At 39.4% G+C, this 23,724-nt stretch overlaps 1 protein-coding gene across 2 annotated transcripts in view; it reads right to left on the bottom strand.

Moving 5' to 3' along the window:
• LOC126297932 (uncharacterized) overlaps window positions 1-23,724 on the bottom strand; it is a 160,718-nt gene that overhangs the window by 58,661 nt on the left and 78,333 nt on the right. For both annotated transcript variants that reach the window (XM_049989252.1, XM_049989253.1), the window contains one exon: window positions 6,519-7,705. In XM_049989252.1, coding sequence (XP_049845209.1) covers window positions 6,519-7,705 — 1,187 coding nt within the window. The remainder of the gene's footprint in view (window positions 1-6,518; window positions 7,706-23,724) is intronic.

The following is a 23,724-nucleotide window of genomic DNA, read 5'->3' on the forward strand; positions in this document are numbered from 1 at the left end:
GCTGTTGTCAATAGTAATACTCACTTTACTCTTACCCTACATTTTGCATTTTGGTGCTGTCTCAATTTTCTCCTTGACACAAGAACTAACAGCTCCAAAAACTAGGTACATTTTTTTGTAATTTCTAAGTACTAACATGATTAACTTCACTTAACGAAGATTTATTCAGCACTTGCACATACAAGAGCGCAGAGAAAACTGCCTCTGGCCAGAACACATATGGCATATACACAGCTACAGAACATTCCAGTACAATGATTCTTGCCATTTTTGGATACTTCTAGAATGTACTCGAACTGAATATAGAAACTAAAATTTCACAGTTCAGGTGAGTTTGGAACTCACAACTTTCCATGAAACAGTCTAGTGTCACAACCACTACACTATGGCGACTGTGCTACTCCACGAGACATTGCTCCCTCCTTAAGAGAACAGCGTCTCAGTGTTATGTCCTCCTAGTCCGGGAACGAGTCATCGGTCCTGCATACTCCTACTCCTGACGACTGATGTTCGCCCTGAGGGTGATCTTCTTAGAACTTCCCTTGCTGCTACGTTCTTCATCACCTTTCCGCTTGTTGCCTGTCACTGGAGCTTTAAATTTACCCTGGATTGCAGGATCCTTAAAGGGCTTCATTCAAAGGACGTGGACCATATCTCTGATCTTTCATCGTCTTGTAATGGGGTCGAAATCTTCAACTTCATAAGTAACATCAGACAACTGTCTTACAACCTTATAAGGGCCAAAGTAGCACCTGAGGGTCTTTTCAGAGAGACCAACCTTCCAAACGGGAGTGAAGATCCAGATGAGGTCACCAGGCTGGTATACAACAGGGCGGTGGCTTGCGTCATACCTTCCGCGATCGTTTTCTAGAGCCTGCCGTGTGCGGAGACAATCCAACTGCTCAGCGTCCTCAGCTCTGGTTAAGACCTTGCCGATGTAGTCATTGTCCACATGATGAGGTTGTAATGGAAACACAGTGTCCATCGCCGTTATCGCCTCACACCCGTGCACCAGAAAAAATGGTGTAAATCCTGCGGTGTCTGATTTGGCAGTGTTGTGGGCAAACATCATTAAAGGTAGCACCTCATCCCAATTGCTCTGCTCAACATTGACGTACATTGATAGCATGTCGACCAAGGTCTTATTAAGGTGTTCAGTAAGCCCATTAGTTTGCGGATGGTAGGCAGTTGTCATGTAATGAGTCATGTTGCGGTGGTTTACCTTTGTCACAATATTCGATTGAAAAACTTTCCCTCGGTCCATAATTAGCGACCTTGGGGCAAAGCATTTTAATACAATGTCTTCTATGATGAATTTGGCTACCTCGAATGTTTCGGTTGCTTTCGCGGCTTTTGTAATGGCATAGCTTGTCAGATAATCAGTGCAAACAATAATCCATCTATTTCCACTAGCAGACGTTGGAAATCGTCCAAGGAGATCAATCCCAACACACTGGAAAGGCGTTTTGGCTGGTGGAATTGGTATGAGTAAGCCAGGTGGTTTCGGAAGAACTGCCTTTCTCCTCTGGCACCTAGCCAGAAAAATCTCTTGCAGATTCTATGGTATGTCTTAATAAATCCTAAATGTCTGGCCTCAGGTGTGTCATGGAATTTCTGTAGAACATCTAAGCGCATGTGTTTAGGAATCACTGGCAGCCATCTCTTTCCAAATGATCAAAGTTTTTCTTGCAAAGTAATCCATTAACTACCTTAAATTGTCCTCTCACATCCTCTGACCAATTTAAGGCAAGTATAATCTGAGATATATTTGCATCCATTCAGCAGATAGATCCTGGAGTGCAGCGAGATAGTGACTATCTTCATCAAGGTCTTGATGGTCTTGCATAGGGTTTCTTGAGAGACAGTCGGCATCTTGGTGTTTTCTTCCACTTTTGTACATTATGTAATGTCACACTCTTGAAAACATAGTGCCCACCTGGTGAGTTGTCATGTTGGATCCTCAAGACCTGTCAACCAACCAAGTGAATCATGGTCTGTAACAACTGTGAATGGCCTTCCATAGAGATACTGTCAAAATTTGCACATGGCCCCAGATTACAGCAACACATTCTCTTTCTGTAGTTGAGTAGTTTCTCTCGGCTTTAGTAAGTATCCTAGAAGCATAGGCTATACCCTTCTCTCTTCCATCCGAAATCTGCACCAGAACAGCACTGATCACATACCCACTGGTATCTGTGTGTAGTTCTGTAGGTGCTCTCTCATCATACAGACCAAGTACAGGGTCAATCGTTAGTTCTTTTCGCAGCACATCGAAAGAATCTTGTTGAGCACCACAACAGATAAATTCAGCATGGGCTTTTAACAACTCTTTGAGCGGCCTGGCTTGATACAAAAGTCTTTGATAGAACGACGGTAACAAGAACACAATCAGAGGTAGCTTTTCACATCTCTAATAATTTTAGGAATAGGAAATTCCGTTATAGCTCTCACCTCTTCTGGGTCTGGCCGCACACCTTCGTTTGACACATGGTGTCCAAGTATTTTGATTTTCTTTTTCCTCCAAAGAGACGCTTTCTTGGATTAAGTTTTAGTCCGGCTTGTTGGAGACACTTAAGAACGGCCCTCAGTCTTTTTATCTGTTCATCCAACGTCTCTGAGAACACTGTAATGTCATCTAAATAACAAGGACACATCGTCCACTTCAGGTGACTTAGAAGATCATCCATCATTCGTTCAAAAGTTGCTGGTGAATTACACAAACCAAACGGCATTACCTTAAACTCATACAAACCCTCAGGGGTGATGAATGCAGTTTTCTCACAATCAGTCTCATCTACTTCGATTTGCCAGTATCCCTAGTACATGTCCATGGATGACAAAAACTTAGCCTCCTTCAGACAATCTAGTGTATCATAAATTCATGGAAGAGGGTGACGAGAACCACTGGTGATGACCATGGGCTCTGTGAAGGCTGAATGATGTCATTCTTCATCATTTTCTCTACCTCATCGCGAATTATTCAACGTTCTGTTGATGACACACGGTATGCTCTCTGGCTTATTGGTTGATGGTCTCCAGTGTTAATCCAGTGCTTCCCCGTTGATTTGTCTAATTTGCTCTTAACATGTGGATTGAAGCATTCAGAGAACTCTTGAAGAATGACAAGAAGCTTCTTCTGTTGTTCCTTAGTGAGATCTGGTGATAGTTGAGCTAGAAGATCTTGTCTCGTAGTGGTAGTGCTAATTTCGCCCACAGACTCTGAATGGGAGGTTTCTATGACGCTCAGCTGTTTGGCAATTAATGGCTCGGTATTTGCTACGCACGTACGTCTTGGAAAGATCTGCAGTTCTCGGTGACAGTTAACTATCCACAATTCACCGAATCCGTTTTTGAATGAGACAACAGAGGCTGGGATGACCAATTTATTCTTCAGTGGTATGCTTCTTTTACATTCCACTACAAAATCCATCGGCTGATGCATGGCATTACACATGACAGCCAACTTTCTAGTGCTGACTGCAGGAATGATCACTTCGTCCAGCACACAGTCTCCACATACTCAGATGAGCATCTTCCTGTCCGCAGTATCTCATCTTGTCTAGCATAATCTTCGAGCAACCACAATCTATAATTTCCTAAGCAGCTTTCAAAAAGTCCCATCCACTGCTTCCAACGTGACAGTGAAGTCGACATGTGTACGGCCACATACAGCAGAAAAGTGTACAGGCCGACAACATCTGTTGACTGGCAATAGACTGCCTACAGTTGAAGAGGGTCGTAATTTGTAACAGGCAGACATCTATCCAGACCATCACACATGAATTCCAGACTGCATCAGGATCCACTGCAAGTACTATGACAGTTAGGCGAGAGGTGAGAAAACTTGCATTTCATGGTTGAGCAACTGCTCCTAAGCCACACATCATGAAGGTAAGTGCCAAACGATGCCTGCCTTGGTGTAAGGATGATTGAACAGTGGAAAAATGATGTGTGGAATGATGAATCACGGTACACAATCTGGCGATCTGATGGCAGGACGTGCGTATGGCCAATGCCTGGTGAATGTCATCTGCCAGCTTGTGTAGTGCCAACTGTAAAATTCGGAGGCGGTGGTGTTATGGTGTGGTCATGTTTTTCATGGAGGGGGCTTGAACACTTTGTTTTGCATGGCACTATCACAGCACAGGCTTACAATGTTGTTTTAAGCACCTTCTTGCTTCCCACGTTGAAGAGCAATTTGAGGACGGTGATTGCATCTTTCAACATGATCGAGCACCTGTTCATAATGCATGCCCTGTGGTGGAGTGGTTACATGACAATAACATCCCTGTAATGGACTGACCTGCACACATCCCCGACCTGAATCGTATAACACACCTTTGGGATGTTTTGGAACGCCGACATCATGCCAGGCCTCACCGACCAACATCGATACCTCTCCTCAGTGCAGCATTATATTAAGAATGGGCTCCTATTCCCCAAGAAACCTTCCAGTACCTGACTGAACATATGCGCGCGAGAGTGGAAGCTGTCATCAAGGCTAAGGGTGGGCCAACACCATACTGATGCTGATGTAGGGTGCCACGAACTTGTAAGTCATCTTCAGCCAGGTGTCTGGATACTTTTGATCACATACTGTATTAAATCTACAAACCAAGGTATCTTGAAAATTGGACAAAAGAGTATTAAAGAAACACATACGGATACATTTTTGTCTTATTTTGCAATTAAATGAAAATATCTATAAAAACAAACACATAGATATACACTGAGGTTACAAGAGTTACGAATAGCAATGTGCACATATACAGATGGCAGTAGTATTGCATACACACGGTACAAAAGGGCAGTGCATTGGCAGAGCTGTCATTTGTACTCAGTTGATTCATGTGAAAAGGTTTCCGGTTTGATTATGTCTGCATGATGGGAGCTAACAGACTGAACGCAGAATGGTAATTGGAGCTATATGCATGGGATATTCCGTTTAAGACACTGTTACGGAATTCAATTTTCTGATATCCACAGTGTCAAGCATACCAAATTTCCAACATTACCTCTCACCATGGACAATGCAGTGGCCAACAGCCTTCACTTTATGACCTAGAGCAACAGTTTTTGTGTAGAGTTGTCAGTGCTAACAGACAAACAACACTGTGTGAAATAACCACAGGAATCAATGCGGGACATACGAAAAACGTATCCGTTAGGACAGTGTGGCAAAATTTGGTGTTAATGGACTATGGCAGCAGACGACCAATGCGAGTGCCTTTGCTAACAGCACGGCACCACCTGCAGTGCCTCTCCTGGGCTCGTGACTGTATCTGTTGTGCCCTAGATGACTGGGAAACTGTGGCCTGGTCATATGAGTTCTGATTTAGGTTGGTAACAGATGCTGACAGGGTTCGAGTGTGGGGCAGAACCCACAAATACATGGATTCAAATTGTCAACAAGGCACTGTGAAAGATGCTGGTGGGTCCATAATGACGTGGGCTGTGTTTACACGGAACAGACTGGGCCTTCTGGTCCGACTGAACCAATCTTTGACCGGAAATGGTTATGTTCAGCTACTTGGAGACCATTTGCAGCCATTCATGGAATTCACATTTCCAAGCAACAATGCACCATGTCACCAGGCCTCTATTGTTAACGACTGGTTTGATGAACATTCTGGACAATTTGAGCAAATGATTTGGACACCTAGATCACCTGACGTGAATCACATTGAACATTTATGGGATATAACTGAGAGGAAAATTCAAGTACAAACGCCTGAACTGGGAACATTCTCACAATTATGGATAGTTACATAGGGAGTATGGACCAATATTTCTGCAGGGGACTCCCAACAACTTGTTGGGTCCATGTCACATTGAGATGCTGCCCTATGCTGGGCAAAATGAGGTCTAACACAATATTAGGAGGTATCCCATGACTTTTGTCATCTCAGTGAACAATTTCTTTTAATTATTTTAAATTATTTGAAAATATTCCTCGCAACTATAAAGTGCCCCAAAGATTTAGGGTGAATATTATACAAATGGTAGAGGATAACAAAATGAGATAAGGAAGCAATGACTGAAAATGAATATTTAAGGCGTACAAGGTCTCTGGATGAGCAATGCATGTGAAGTACACACCGCATATGCTCTTGCATCAACATTGGTGGCACTACTTGAAACATGATATACAATCATCCACATTGCTTCAGAAGCAGAATTTTTCCTTTAGGTTTGCATAAAGTTGTCAATGTATGAAACCCGCTAGCAGGGTCCTGGCTGGATGCCTGTCTAGTTGTACTACACATAACACAGACATCTGATATTGTGCGGCAAAATTTTACATGTCACTGTAATCCAATGAACAGTTACAATGAAGCTGTTGCCATAAGGTGTAAGTTACTTATGTGAATTTCCAGCCACTCACTATTTACCTGGAAGTACTCAGTTTAGAATGCTGTATAATGTTGACTCTGATATTTTAAAACACCCTGTATTATTATAAACATTTTAAATAAATCTGTGAAACGAATGAATTATCTTGCAGGGGAAAAACTTACCTCACATGAGTCATCACTTAATTCAATTACATCATCATCATCATCATCCACATATCCTGGATCCATTGCTGGTCCACATCCAGGATCCGTTGCTGGTACACATCCAGGATCCGCTGCTGGTACACATCCAGGATCCGCTGCTGGTACACATCCAGGATCCGCTGCTGGTACACATCCAGGATCCGCTGCAGGTACACATCCAGGATGCGATGCTGGTACACATCCAGGATGCGATGCTGGTACACATCCAGGATGCGATGCTGGTACACATCCAGGATGCGATGCTGGTACACATCCAGGATGCGATGCTGGTACACATCCAGGATGCGATGCTGGTCCATATCTACGATCCACTGCTGGTCCACATCTACGATCCACTGCTGGTCCATATCTACGATCCACTGCTGGTCCATATCTACGATCCACTGCTGGTCCATATCTACGATCCACTGCTGGTCCATATCTAGGATCCACTGCTGGTCCATATCTACGATCCACAGCTAGTCCATATCTACGATCCACAGCTAGTCCATATCTACGATCCACAGCTAGTCCATATCTACGATCCACAGCTAGTTCATATCTAGGATCCACTTCTAGTCCATATCCGGTATCCACTGTCAGTTCACATCTAGGATCCACTGTCGGTTCACATCTAGGATCCACTGATAGTCCATATCTAGGATCCACTGATAGTCCATATCTAGGGTCCACTGCCGGTCCATATCTAGGGTCCACTGCCGGTCCATATCTAGGGTCCACTGCCGGTCCATATCTAGGGTCCACTGCTGGTCCATATCTAGGGTCCACTGCTGGTCCATATCTAGGGTCCACTGCTGGTCCATATCTAGGGTCCACTGCTGGTCCATATCTAGGGTCCACTGCTGGTCCATATCTGGGATCCACTGCTGGTCCATATCTAGGATCCACTGCTGGTCCATATCTAGGATTCACTGCTGGTCCATATCTAAGATCCACTGATGGTCCATATCCAGGATCCGTTGTTGGTTCATTTTCAGGATCCGTTGCTGGTTCATTTTCAGGATCCGTTGCTGGTTCATTTTCAGGATCCGTTGCTGGTTCATCATCATCATTATCATCATCAGCAATATCTATGAGGGGGATCTTGTTTGAAATAGATGCACCAGCTACATTTGGCTCATTTGTTTTGGTAGCTTCTGCCTGGCCTGTGGAATTAAAATCACAGTACAATTTCTTTGTACTAACTTACATAAATTTAAAGCTTATGTGATAAACGTGCATAGGTGAGACTATCTGTAATAATTAATCATTAACACATTTTGTGCTGCCAGCAGAACTGCAATTATTTTGGTATTTTGTTAATACACTGTGATTTAGGAGTTAATTTTACAGGTGCCCATATTTGTGATAACAGTCTAAAACATACCAGGGGTGTCAAGATAAACTGTCTGTAGTGTAATGACACTGTACAAAGTCAATGTGAAACCTGTCAGACACAATTGCGGAGAATAAACTAAACTTACTGATAGGCAATGAAACATAGCAAGGTGGAATTGCTTTCCTTGCTATAATGCTACTCATAATTTAAATATTTTTTTCTGCTCTCTTTTCCATATCATATACATATCAAATACATATAAATACAACAGAATTACATATCAAATATCCAAATTCTTATCTGAGCCATATTTTTCAAAACTGTGTGTAGGTTGCAGGCTGTCAGTTGTCCATGAGGAAACATTTCCTTTAATGAAATATGCAAAGTTTACTACTTGTGAATACCATGTGCACTTTAACATTTGACTCTGTTAATAATTAGTTGTTCTCCAACTGACATACCTTATTTAAAGGCTGTTATTTCTTCTTTCTAAAGAACATCTCAGATTTTCAGAAGATTATTTAAAAAGTGAACTTTATTCAAAATTGTCTGTTTCCAGAATCTTAGGACATAATCCTTTTGAAACTCCAGTGTCTTAGTATTGTACAAGCAATTTTTCTGATTCAAAAATGCAAAATTTATTAAAATAACATTTTAGTTAATGAAATATTTCAATTACAAATTAGAGTTTTCTGAAAATTCTTGGTGGGCTTTGCTAAAGCGCAGGAATACAACTGCACATCCAAAATTTTGCTACCTCAAATACAACATATCATTATAAATTTTGATGATATTTATGCCATTGTTAATCAACACAACTTTGCTGCCTAATGTATATCTATATTGTCTGCTTGTTCTGTCTTTTATATTACTATTAAAATTCTATTGAGTGTAATCCCAAAGAAAGGTTTCTAAAGTGTTGAAGATCACAGAGAAACTGTTTGTGAGTGTGTTGTCCTCACTGTTGTGATTGGTGCTTTACTCACCCCCCAAACGAGCATGTATGGACCTCACTGGGATACTCTGTCTCAGCTTGGCAGATGTTGACAATGGGGCACCCATTGGACTTTTATATCGAGTGCAGAGTTCGTACAGTGATTTCATTATTGAATACAAAGGGGTTGAATCGACTGAAATTCATCACTAAGAGATAGATGTTTATGGAGAGTTGTGCATGGATGTCAAAAATGTTCACTAATGGTGTAGAGTTTACAGGCGGTCATATTGAAATACATGAAAAATAAAGGAGCAGGAGACCATCAATTTCTGATGAGACAGTCACAAAGGTTGAGCAATCCACATGTGAAGACCAGCAGATCACTCTCGACAATATCTGAATTTTTGTTCCTGGGGTTTCCTGAAGCACCATTCATAGGATTTTAATGTAAAAGTTGCAATATCGGGAGGTGTGCATAATATGAGTACCACGAATGCTATAGGACAACCACAAACAACAACGAGTTAATTCTTCCCAAAAATTTCTTCACCACTGTGCAGACAAAAAGGTCAACTTTTTGTAACTGTCTGTCACGCATAATGAAACCTGGGCATTCCACTTAATAACTGAGACCAAACAACAATAACCACAGTCTGTTAGTACAGTCATGGCAACTGCTGGGATCACAGTAAATACTGACAGGTACTGTGAAACACTGAACAAACTCAGACAGGCAAAGCAGAACTGGAGAAGAGGAATGTCAAGCAAGCGTGTAAGCATTCTCCTTGACAATGATTGCCCACATGTCATCAGTCAAATTTTTGCTCTCCTGCAAATGTTTCAATAGAAGGAAGAAAGAAGAAAGGAAGTCAGAGTTTAACACCCTGTTGACATTGAGGTCATTAGAGATGGAGCACAAGCTCAGAAGGTGTCAGGGATGGGGAAGGAAATCAGCCGCACTCTTTCAAAGGAACCATCGTGGATTTGCCTGGAGCAATTTAGGGAAATCGCAGAAAACCTAAAACTGGATGGCCAGATGTGGGTTGAAGCATCGTCCTCCGGAATGCGAGTCCAGTGTCCTAACCAATGCGCCACCTCGCTCGGTGTCTTAATAGGAAATAATCGCCCAACCACCCTATAGTCCAGACTTGGCACACAACAATTACCACCTGTATCCTAAGACAAAAGTACATGGGAAAACAATTCAGCTCCAATAATCAGATGAAAGGTTTGGTTCAAGTCTTCCTCAAAGATATAGCAGCATATGTGAGCATACAAAAACCATCACAGCATCTACAAAAATTCAGTGACTGAACTGGAGATTATATGGAAAAATGTAAGTATTCAACCTCTAAAATTATGTAATTATTATAAAAAAGAAACAGTCTTTTTATTTTTAAAAAGTAGAAGCCCATAATTTGGGGGAAATACCCTTGTAACTAACCTTTATTTGATCGTACTATAAAGGTAATCTTATGTGTGTCTTTAAATAGGTACTCTGCACAAAGTCGCAGTCACAGTCACTTTGCAACCAAAACTCATTATGTAAAATTCCTAGTCAGAAAGCACTATTTAAAGCCAGGCCCAGTTGTGTTTTCATAGAGTAATATTTGTATAATAAGTTACCACCAAGATTCAGTCGTGTGTAGTTAGTTGTCAGTTTATCTGTGTTTTGCCGTCATCACATAAAGTTTTGTTTCAGTCAGCACTATGTAGTCACTTACTTGAAGTCAGTCCACACTATGCAATCATCAAGTAACATTCACATAATGAGCCTGTGTTCAACATTGTAAAGTTCACTCATAGCTGTGCTTTTACTGAGTAATGTTTATACAGTCAGTTGGTGTAGAGCATTCATTATGTTCAGCCAGATGAATTAAGTTATAATTAGACATTTATCAAGTTAGTACCAAGCATTATTCCACTCATTCATATTACTTAGATTCATTGTAATCTATATGAGTTAACTGATCTGTATTATTACAAGTGAGAGTTTATACTATTTTTTTTTTTAAAAAAAAAAAAGATCATCAACATAATCAATGAAATTAAAATTCCATAAAATTCAAATCTACTTTGGGAATGTTGTGTATGGTTATTCGAAGTTCACTCAAAACACTTAGTTAACTATTGGATTTAATGAGAAGAATTCCAGGGAACCCAGTTACAAGTAAGTAAATTTGATGAAAAACAGGAGAGAGTTAAAGAGGATTATTATCTCTAATTACATGTCCACTGTCATGAGAACGACTGCTGAGCTTAATATCCATCTTCAAAACACAGTGAGGTGAAGTTGGATAAACAAATTATTCATGGTGGAGATGCTATTGCTATATGTCTTGCAATCCAAATGGATGCAAAGGAGTGGCTTCTGACTGCCAACCAATGGAAACATGCCATCAGGTCAAAACTTTTCAGTACTTTATACTGCAGTGTGTGGATAGTACCAGGAGAAGCATATAGTCCACACAGAACACTCCCAACTGTGAAGCATGCTTGACATTTGGTAACTAATCTGGTGATCCTGAAGTGGATTTTCCTTGGTTTTCACAAACTTTTAACAAGGTTATAGCAGTTCTATAAAAAACAAAATTAAGAAATACTGTGGCTTTCAGTCATTCCATAGGTCTGTAAAACCATTTTATATGATCCTACCCCCCCCCCCCCCTCTCTCTCTCTCTCTCTCTCTCTCTCTCTCTCTCTCTCTCTCTCTCTCTCTCTGTGTGTGTGTGTGTGTGTGTGTGTGTGTGTGTGTGTGTGTGTGTGTGTGTGTGTGGGCGCGCGCGTGCGTGCGTGCGTGGGTGTGTGTGTGTTTTACAGACTTTGTTGTCAGCAAGAGATTGCATCTTCCAAAGTGAAACTGCTACTTCGGCCTCCACAATGATTACATTTTAATATTATTGAGCAACTAGCTTTAGTTTCACATCCCAATGAACTAGTTTTATCACCAGTACGGTCACAATTACTGTGGAAGCCTCTTCTGAATACACAGAAATTGGTCTTGCCTGCATTAGAAGCAGTACTGTCTCAAATTGCACTGAAAAATGGAAACCATTTGATAACAGAAGTCTATCTTTCTCCTTCTCCTTCCTTTCTGTCAAGGTGAACTTCCAATACTTGTTTGGACAGAGGAAACTGTGGGAGCTTTGTCGCACTGTACGTAGTTGTCGCTGGTCTTGTTGCCTTTGCAAAGGCTGATTTGGCACTTGTTCCACTTTCTAGATAATTTAGGTCCTGTATCCCCTCTTTTTGTCTGTTCTGCTTCTTGCTCTTTCATTCCCTTGAGTTCATTCACCAGCTGAAGTATGAACTGCTTCTCTTTCAATTTCGTGTTAGTTCCTATTTTGTAGGTGACCCATGCATTTATTGCCGCCATGTCCAAGGTGTTGTAGAAGACATGTATCAGCCACCTCCTACATGCAACCTTTGTAGTGTGCTTATAGGTCATCTGATGAATCGTGTCCATCCCGTATTTTGTTGCATTGTAGAATGTAATATCTCCAAGTTTCTTCTTTTCTTCTTTGCTTATTGCCACTTCAGCATTGCAGTGTACTCAGATGAATGACATTTTTATTCTTCTTCCTTTATATACAATCGTGGTGAAATTTGTGTTGCTAATCTGACACAGGATGGTGGTGGTGTGTATTTCAGCATTTGGCTTCTTTATCTCATCAGGGATTTCATGACAAATCTTGTTCATGGTACCAATTAATGAAGTGATCTTTTCTTTGGGCTTCATAGCAAGATGAAGAAACATGCCATCATATTTCATCCTTCATGAAACACAGAATGACATACTTTCTAAGTGATTGCTTCTCTCTGTGCGTGTCCTGTTTTCTGAGATATGAGAAAGCATTACTTATATATCTTTTTACTACATTGGCAGCAGTTCATAATTTTTAAGGCTGTATTTCTCGAGTTTGTTGAGCACGAATCAAGCAAACTTGCATCTTGGTTTGCTTGGTAATAGTTGCTTGTCTTTGATTTCTAGAACAAGGAGCAGACTTACAAACATGGCAACAATGAACCGTAAACTTACTTCTACAGACTTGAGCCATCAGCTGAAAGGATTGGGTGTTGAAGTTTCACCTCTGACAGTGAGGAGGAGGCTGTTTCAATGTGGTTTAAAGGCATGCTGACAAATGAAAAAACAGAAAAACCACACCTGCCATGAAAACTAAAAGATTGCCATGGGCTACACAACTTCAGGAGTGGGCAGGTGACAACTGGGCTAAGGTATCTACAGTGATGTGGTAAATTATGTGGGTCTGATCTCTAAAGTTAGGAGTTTTGGCTTGAAACTGTGATGTTTTACTGATACTGAAGAAATGCACAGTTGAATTTTGGAACTGCTGAGGTTTCCTATGCTACTATTCCCCAATTTTCTAACTTGCAATTTTGTACACATGCTTCAGGTACACTTCACTGATGAATCTGTATTCACTGTGATGGAAGAAAGCAGCCAGTATGTTTGTCGCAGACCTGGAGAACAGTTCAAAGCTGAGGGTGTGCAGCAATGTGTGAAACATCCAACTTCCGTTATGGTCTGCAGTGCGATGTCCATGAAAGGTCCTGGCAGATTACACATTGTTGAAGGGACAATGAAGCACGAACAATAAAAAGAAATCCTTGAAAATGAACTTTTCTTACAAATAAATGAGTGATTTCCTAATAAAGATGCCACTTTTATGCATGATGGGGCACCTTGCCACAAAGCCAAAAGTGTTTCCAAGTACTTAGAAGAAAAGCAACTGAAAGTGTTGCCCCGGCCAGGAAATAGTCCCAATGTGAACCTAATTGAAAATTTATGGGCTATTGTGAAACAGAGGCTAAGGAAATTTACAATAGCCTCCTAACAAGATCTCATGGAGAAACTAGAGGAAATCTGGCACCATGACAATGATATTAAAATGTCATGTGAAAAGTTAACAAAACTATGCCAAACCGGATAAAATAAGAACTAAGGCATGCATACAAAGTATTGAATGTACCAATATAATCTGTATGTAGATGTAAATCTGTAATAAATGTAAAGTTTTGGAAAAAATGTCTTTAGTCTTATAATTTGAACATGTTTGTACATATTATAGACTTCATAGCTGAATATCCTCCTCCAGACACCATTTTCTTTCACCAGCCCAAGAATTAGTCTCAAGATCTTTCTTACAAACATGCCCAGTTGCTTTTCATCCAATTTTGTTAACATCCATGTTTCAGCACCATATGTTAGCAATGGCCTTACTAAAACTTTATACATCGTAACTTTAGTTTTCCCGAAGACTAACTTAGATTTCAGATGTTTTCTGAGGCCACGATAGCACTTGGCGGAAAACATTCATTTTTGGACTTCCGAGCCGACATTGTTCTCAAAGTTTACTTTTGATCCAGGGTAAGTGAAACTACACACAATACCAAACTCATACAAAGCAATTTCTATTGATGGGGACACATTTGGATAATCTGTTTTAGTTACAAGCATATACTTAGCTTTCTCTTAATTTATCTGTGGGTTCATCACATTTCTAGCAGTTCTTTCAAGACTTTAAAGGTTCCTTCCACTGCTCTAGGTTTTCTTGGAATTATATCAATATTGTCTGCATATGCCAGCAACTGAACTGATTTGTACAGGATAGTCTCTCTAGTACTGATGCCCGCATCTCTTATAACCTTTTCCACACCTATATTAAACAAAAGGCAGAATAGTGTGTCTCCATGTCTTACTCCATTTTTTGTGGTCACAGCACTTGATAACATATTCTGTATCTTAATTTGACTGCAGGTGTTCCCCATAGTAACATTCACTGAGACAATCAATTTATGAGGAATGCTTAACTCTTCCATACCCTATACAACTTCCTTCTGTCAATACTGTTGTAGGTTGATCTGAAGTCTATAAATAGCTGATGTGTATCAATCCCAAATTATTTACATTTTTCTAGTATATGTTGTATCATGACGATCTGATCAACAGTGGCTCTTCCTTGACAAAACACATATTGATAGTCACCAACAGCATTTTCAACATAACATGTAAGCCTACTAAATAGGATGTTGGAGAATATTTTATATGCTTTAAGTAACAGGCAAATTCCCCTGTAGTTAGACCAAACTATGGTATCACTTTTCTTGTGTATTGGGCAGATGATACCTAACTTCCAACCATCAGGGAAACTTTTATCTATCTAAATCTTAACTAAAAGCTGTTTGACAAATTCCTTTCCTGCACTTTTAATGAGCTCTGAAGCTATTAGATCCATTCCTGGGGGTCTTATTATTCTTCAGCTTCTTGATAGCTGTCTCAACTTCCTCAGCAGTTGCTACTGGTTCCTCTATTTCCGAGTTCCCTGTAATTACAGAGGGTAATATTCCTTGGTTCCTAGCTGTACCATCACTCAACAGTTCATCAAAATATTGAGACAATCTTCTACATACTGCTTCATCACTACTCAAAACTGAACCATCCATATTTTACATAAATTCGTCCTCAGCTGGGAATCCTTTTAACTCTTATTTAACTTCTGATAAAAAGTTCTCACTTCACTCATCCCTTTCAGCTGTTCCAGTTCTTTCCTTTCATGCTCTCAGCTTTTGTAAGGGTGTCTTTTAGGTTCCTCCATAATTCCTCAATATTCTCACTGTTGGGAAAGTTTGCCAGATCTTCCTTCAGTAGGTCAGAGAATCTTTGAGCAGTTTTTGGCTCCTTGAGATTATCAATATGGAATTTTGAGATCCACATATATTCCTTGCATTAGATATTCGACTTCTGATTGTTGATATTACAAGGTAGTGGACAGAGTCAACAATAGCACCTTTATAACTTCTCACAGACATTAGATTGTACAGATGTCTTGTGTCTATTAGGAGATGGTCAATTTGCTTAAAAGTATTTCCATCTGGAGATTTTCATGGCATTTTATGTATATCTTTTAACCACACAGTTGTACTGCCCACTATCACATTTCTTGAAAGCAAAGTATGCATGTCGGAGCCCACTGTCATTTGAGCGTAGGCTATATTTTCCAATAGACAACTAATATTCATCTTCTTTTACTATTTTAGTATTCATATCTCCAAAAATTCTTACAGCTTCCTCTTGGACATTCAGCATATACTTCATCTAACTCATCATAAAAGTCATCATTCTCTTCTTCGCTATTCTATTCAGTTGGGGCATGAGCACATATAAGAGGACTAGAGAACATATAAGATGACTAGAGCTGAAAAAATTTTCCTCTGGTTCTAAGCCTGCACAATCTGCAATATTGCGCCTTGAAGTCCATAATAAGATGTTTTCCCCTCTTGTTTACAATAAAACCAGTACCAAACAAGTGACCTTGCAGTAATCAGATTCTTCACATCCTTCAAGTCAATTTTCATTAAAGATAAGTTTTTGCTTTTTAAGGCATCTAGTTTCACAACTTGCAGCATCAAAATGTTCATAAGATTATGTAGTTCATCATACAGAAATGGAGCCATCGGAACTTGAAAACTGAGTAAAAGTGGTTTCAAAAAATGTGCTTTTGAGCTGAAGAATGTGTTTTAGTGCTAGCAATTTGTCTTTGCAGTTTCAGAAACAATTCTGAAATTTAATGACTAAAATGGGTTTTTATTTCTTTCTCTCAGTAACATAAGCTCAAATACGTTCGAAAATTTCCATAGCTTTTTCTGATGCATTGGCATTTTTGACCCACCTTGTTTCAGAAAATAATGGAAAGTATGAAGATCTGGTTATCTCAGTTTATTGTGACCTTTGTGTAGGTGAATGATGAAATAAATAATAAAGTGCCCTGAAAAATGACACAATTTCCCTGTTAATTTTGGATACACCTGTTTTGAAAGTGCCATGTAATATGTGCAAACTGACGGTAGCAATTTGTAGCAGTTGTAGATCAGCAAAGGATTCTTTCAGTTCCTTGTTAAAGTCATTCAAAAGTTTTAAATTTATGTTTGGCCCACCCATTGATAATTGAAATTTTTTTTAGTAATTTCCATCAAATTTTACACATTATTTCAAAAATTTTCTAATCTTTTTCTCACTTATAGGCCCATTAAATAATGAAAGAAAACAGTTTATTGTTTATTAAATTATTTTCTGTTTTGTGGTAAAACTTTAGCTTCATGCATGATATTTCAATTTATTACTCCTTTACTGTCTTCCGTCCAAATGTCAAACTGTTATATACACAGGAGATATATATGGTTCGTCTCAAAACTAACCATTGGAAACTATTGTCGGTCTCCAGAAGAATGACCAAATAATCAATATAAGTTGTTTGTGTGTCACTTATTATTATAAAATATTGCTTTTTAAACCATGTATTTTTACAAGTTTTATATTTAATACTATATTAAATTGTGATACATTAAAACTTGCTCAAATCAGCACGTATATAATTTGGAAATCTGCCCAAACCACACAAGTATTTCAGTCCCAATGCATTCAGTGCACTTTTATATGCTGATTTTTTGTATACAGCGGAACATGCATAACGTGGAAACAGAAAGCAAATCTTAGAACATACTTAATAATTAATTGTATAATGTGGAAAAGAGCCTAAACAGTACTACTGTATTACAGTTCATTAGTTATTCACGACTCTACAAGGACGTTACTTTTAACACCTATGTTAAGCAACTCAAAAACAAGAAAGGAGGTCCAGTGCAGCACAGCGCTGCTGGTGTGGACCTAAAACCGCACTACTCTGGGCAACAGTGAACAAGTTATGCTCAGTGTTGCTACACTACATCAAAGGAAACGGTTTGTTCATCAGTGCTCTGTTTACTGGCTTTCTCGTTTTTCTCATTACTGATGCACACCAGCACATACAGGAACATTGTTGCGCATCTAACAACACTCTGCTGCAATGTGCACAATGAAATAGGTGGGTATTGTTCCATTAAACAATGGTTTTACCCGGAAAGGTCATTATTTTCTGCCTGTTTCAGTTGACTAGTAGCACTTTAAAAGATACAGTAACCTGATGTTGAACAAACAGTATGTGCCATTAACACTTAACAAAAACAGTTAAAATGGCTCTGAGCACTATTGGACTTAACATCTGAGGTCATCAGTCCCCTAGAACTTAGAACTACTTAAACCTAACTAACATAAGGACATCACACACATTCATGCCCGAGGCAGGATTCAAACCTGAGACCGTAGCAGCAGCGCGGTGCCAGACTGAAGTGCCTAGAACCGCTCGACCACACCGGCCGGCTAACACTTAACAAAAAGATTAATGTAATTGAGGCGAGTGAGAAAGACAAACCCTCTGTGCGCGAAATTAAATTGCATTTCACATGCGGTAAAACACAAATTTATGAGATTTTAAGAAACAAGTATAGGATTAGGGAAGAACAGATAAAAAGAGAATGGGCACATGGGAAAAAAAAGTGAAGAAAACCGGGAATGAAGAAATTAACAAAATAGTGTGGGAATGGTTCGTAAGTGCGCGGGCAAAAAACTTACCTTTATCTGGACCCATGTCGCAGAGTGAGGCTCTGAAAGTCACTAAAGAGCTTGGAATTATGGAGTTTAAGGCACCCACAGGATGGCTGGCTAGTTTCAAAGCAAGGCACAACATTGTGTGGAATGAAGTGTGTGGAGAAGCTAAGAACGTGCATAAAGGTGTAGCAACAGAATGGAAGACAAGACTGTCCAACTTAATTGTGAATTATGACATGTTCAATGCCAATGAAATGGGACTGTTTCATTGCGCGCTGCCTTTGAAATCTCTAGCAATTTGAGGTGAAAAGTGCACTGGCGGAAAAATGTCCAAGGAAAGACTCACTGTACTGTTTGGTGGAAACATGTTAATGGAGATGGAGAAGCCACTGGTGATTGGAAAGGCAGCAAAACCTTGTTGTTTCAAAAACATAGACGTCAGTAAGCTTCCAATTACATGGTGAAGCAATAAAAAGGCGTGGATGGTGAGTGGTCTTATGGACAAATGGGTGCGCTCTTTCGATGCCAAAATGAAAAAAAGGAAGTCACAAAGTTTTCCTTTTCCTAGAAAATGCAACCTGCCACCCGAAAGTAATGTTATCAAATATGAAATTGGCTTGATTCCCTCCAGGTTCAAACAGCCTCACACAACCCATGGGCCATGGGATAATTTACACATTCAAGCGTCATTATAGGCGATTACTGATGCAATCTCTTATTCTTAGTGTTGAAGAAGCCGAAAGTGCATTTGCTCTTGCACAGTCAGTTTCTGTACTGGATGCAGTAAATTGGATAGGCTTGGCAGTAAAGGAAATAAAACCCGAAGCTGTCACACAGTGCTTCAACAAAGCAGAATTTGGGGATCAAGAACAAGATGCATCTGTGGTCATCAAAGTTCAAGAAACTGCAGCGGCACTTGCTGAATTAGTGAAAATGCGGAACATTAATGTAGTGCAGATGATTACATTTGAAGTGAAGACTTTCTGTCAATTGCACTTTCACTTTAGCAACAGATTTAATAGAAATACTCAACACAGAGGATGATGATGAAGAAACAAAGGAAGAAGACAAGGAGCAAAATTAACACACCTGAAGAAGCCACTGCACACATTAATGACGTTATGCAATTTGCAGCACACACAAATTCTCCCAACTTGTTGGAACTATTGTATGGTGCAAGAACTTGCCTAGAAAAAACAATTTTGAACAGGAAATTAAAACAAGTTTCCCTCCTCGATAATGGTGAAAAAAGTGAAATGTAAATCGAATAAACATGGGAATAATATGTATGTACATACAATAATAAATGACTTTAAAGTTTGAGTAAAAATATAGAAATGCTGTGTTATTTATCAACTAGTGTAATAGTCCAGTGTCCTATTGTCCAATATACAGTAAATGAACATCTACTGTGCTGGAGTGAAGGTCGTAAATACAGTATATGCGTAAATAAAAAATTTTACTGTACTTTTGTGCATGATATCTGACAAATTTTACGTAGCCCAGCGAGTTTTTGCATAATATGGAAACTTATCCAATTTGGAAAATTATTTTAGTTCCAGACAATTCTGTTTTGAGCAAGTTTTACTGTATTTCAAACAAATGTATACACACACTAAAAATATACGATTTTAAAAACTATAAATTGTGTAAAAGTTATTCATAAAAATACCTTGGAATGATGTACCATTGATATTAACGAAATCAGTCATTGAAGTTTCAGATCGTTACACAAGTGCCTCTAGTGGCACTAACTTTTGCAAATTTGCACTGAAACTCCTGTGCTTTATGCTCTCAGCATAACTTTCTGAAGGACTTTTCCCCGCATAACTTTCTGAAGGACTTTTCCCCATGTCAAAATTGATGCAAGAAAGAAATCAACCGGTACAAAAACCATTTGTACTGTTTTTGGGATTAAGAGCAACCCACAGAACTAGAAGCTTATAGCACTTTTCATGTCGCATTGTGCCTGTACACAACTTTGGCATTTTTGAGATTTCAACACCCACAGGGACAAAAACGCAATTTAAACAAACTGCTAGTGTGAACTTGTTCACAGTGTTACCTACTTTGACTGCCAAGCATGCATTCTTTTATTTTCTGTCTATGCAGTTACAGATTTTCTTTGTTTATGTCATTAAAGCCTTTTCTAACTTTATTCAACTGCTTAAAAGTGAAAGAACTGCCAAATACAAGAACACAATTGAAGGAAACCAGTTTTCTTGGTCTCTTAGCTCCTGTACTTTGTTCTACTTTGAACTGCTACCAAGCAATGCAATCCAACAGTGTGTGGCACTGTAGTAAGTAACCATTACACAGTGAATAGCCACCTGTTTGAAACTGATCTGTGCAGATGCAAGAGTGGAAAAATAATGAATGAAGAAGCTACCTTGGGCCCATCCATATCTATAACTCTGTTGACACAGGGTGAAGTGAGAAAAATTATTATAAATGTTGCACAGTCATGCGAATGGAAGAAAATGGAAACAGGCATGTTCATTAGTGGGGTGAATAATTACTTGATACCAATAATTGTATAAATGCTGCAAAATGTGACACGATCATAAGTGTTTAAAATGTCACTCATCTCTTCCAGATTGGATAAATTGTCTTACAACAGCCTTAATTTAATTACATTACCACAAATAAGCACCACATTTAATGTAAACGTCTCTATATATGTGCTTGTTATTCCTGTGCATAATTTCTACCATAACAAGTGATTGGTATGAAGCATGAAGTTGCCAGTACTGCTTCCCCACACCTTTCTTCATCCCACGGCCACATAAATGTTCATTCCACCCCTCCCAAAGTTATTACTGCTCTGCTTGGCAAAATGGCCAAGCAAGCAGTCACAAGCTATAGATTTATTGACACAAGATGACAGGTTACCCTATGGTGAAAACGAAGGCTAGCTTCTTTAATCATAATATTACATCAGCCTGTCACTGTCGAGCAGTCTTTCAGCCCCATAGATCTTTTCAATACAAGTGAGTAGTCTTTGTGCCTATGATGTCTTGTTTTTGACTGCTGCCAACAACGAAGTTCTAACAGTTGGTATAATAAATGCTTCAACAGGCTTAATTTACATTCAGATATTGTACTAAATTGAACAAGAATGTCTAAAGTGCCTTTAGCAAAACTGTACTAAATTTAACACAAACATCTCTATAAGTTGCATTTCCACAACTTATTACTTCTGTGTTACACCCATACCGTAATAGCTGATCAGTACTTTGTACCCGACTTGGAAGCAATGTTTGGAAATGTTAGACATTACTCTGTTGGTCCAGGGACTGACAAAAAAGCCATCATGATAACTGTGGTACAAAGTGTACCATGCAATGGCACCAAACAGCTTCCTTGGATGACCTCATGTAAAAGCTCAATGGATATGAAACAGTTACGAATCTTTGTGTACACAATGGATCACCGATATTTAGTAAGTTCATGACATGTAGCTTTCTCTTTGAACATTCAAATGCTATTCGAAATATTACATACAGTTTACAGATAATATATCAATGAAGATTGGATACAATAATTTTTTTAAAAAAAGTCAGGGTTTTTCAATAAAATTAAAAGGTTTTTCCCCAATTATGAAAATTTGCGACCATTTTCCAAGCATTCAAGATATCAAGGTTTCCTGTACCCTATGGAAAGAATAAGACTGCTTCCCTTGCTGGAAGATATTGCTACGGTTTCTTTAGTCATGTCATCTTTCAAGTCCTGCTTGACTACGTGAGAGACTCGACTTGAATTTCATCGAGGCACATCATTTCAACAAGATTCACCACAGGCCCTTCCTTCTCTCTCTATCAACAATCATGGTCATAGAAATGTCCATAATGAAAACCTACGTTTCACGGAACTCTAAATGGTAATAAGTAATTGCCTTGAGAAAGACCTGCTTCCTTAAGAGTGGCTAGTAATTTATTGAGTGCCGCATGTTCCTTTATGCAATAATGATTATAAGCAAGGCAGTGAATTGTGTCCTCAGCAAATTAATCTATCTTGGTAACCTGCTTATCCATAAAATGATTCCCCTGATTTTCTAGCTTTCTGTTTTTTCCCCAATCTTTTTCTTGGGTATCCCCAGAACAGAACTTTTGTTTGCGTTCCAACATGCAGGAGTTCTTTTGATCAAATTTTTAAAAGTGAGAAGGAGGCCACCATTAAGTTTTCTTGCATCAAAGTATGCACGTAACATGCAAACCATTTGTCCCAACTGACCTCATATGGCAGTCCATGGCCCAACAGAGTGATTTCTAACATTTCCAAACATTTAATGACATTGCTTCAGACACTGCTCAGTGTTACACAACAACACATAACATATTAACCCTACAACTGCAAGAAATGAAAAGAAACAAAATTTATGCACACAACAAAGATTCCACGTAACAAAAAGCGGACCTCAACTGAAGTGAAATGCACATGGGACGTGTTGTAGTGGTAATGTGAATCTTTGGCAACCACAGATGGTCACTGTGGCTGCAAGTCTTGTGAGACTGACTGACTGCATGCTGTGCCTCCTGTGTGAGCATCATCCTACTACTTTCTTCTTAGCTCTTGATCCTAATATAATTTTTTATTTATTCATCCATGGATTATCACATGATGATACAAGATTTGTCGACGCAATAAAATGTAAATAGGTAGCTCAAATTACACACACACACACACACAAACACACACACACACACACACACACACACACACACACACACACACACACAGAGAGAGAGAGAGAGAGAGAGAGAGAGAGAGAGAGAGAGGACACTGAGGTGACAAAAGTCATAGGATAGCTATGTGCACATATACAGATGGCAGTATTATTTCGTACACAAGGTATAAAAGGCCTGTGCACTGGCAGACCTGTTGTTTGTAATCAGGTGATTCATGTGAAAAGGTTTACGACATGATTAGGCTGCACGATGGGAATTAACAGACTTTGAACTTAAGAATTGGAGCTAGACGGATAGGACATTCAATTTCAGAACTCATTAGCAAATTCAATATTCTGCTACCCACTGAGTCAAGAGTGTGACGAGAATACCACATTTCAGGCATTACCTTTCACCAAAGCCAATGCACTGGCTGATGGCCTCCATTTAACGACAGACAGCAGTGAAGTTTTTGTAGAGTTGTCATTGCTAATAGGTAAGTAACACTGCATGAAATAACCGCAGAAATCGATGTGGGACATAAAACAAATGTACCCGTTAGGACAGCACAGCAAAATCTGGTGTTAATGAGCTATGGCAACAGTCATGACACTGCCTGCAGCACCTCTCCTGGGCTCGTGACCGAATTGGTTGGACCCTAGACAACAGAAAAACTGTGGCCTGGTCAAATGAATCCCGATTTCAAGTGGTAAGCACTTATAGTATGGTTGAAGTGTGTGCAGACCCCAGGAAGCCATGGACCCAAGTTGTCAACAAGGCATTGTGCATGCTGGTAG

The sequence above is a fragment of the Schistocerca gregaria genome, chromosome X (assembly GCF_023897955.1).
Source record: "Schistocerca gregaria isolate iqSchGreg1 chromosome X, iqSchGreg1.2, whole genome shotgun sequence".
Taxonomy (NCBI): domain Eukaryota; kingdom Metazoa; phylum Arthropoda; class Insecta; order Orthoptera; family Acrididae; genus Schistocerca; species Schistocerca gregaria.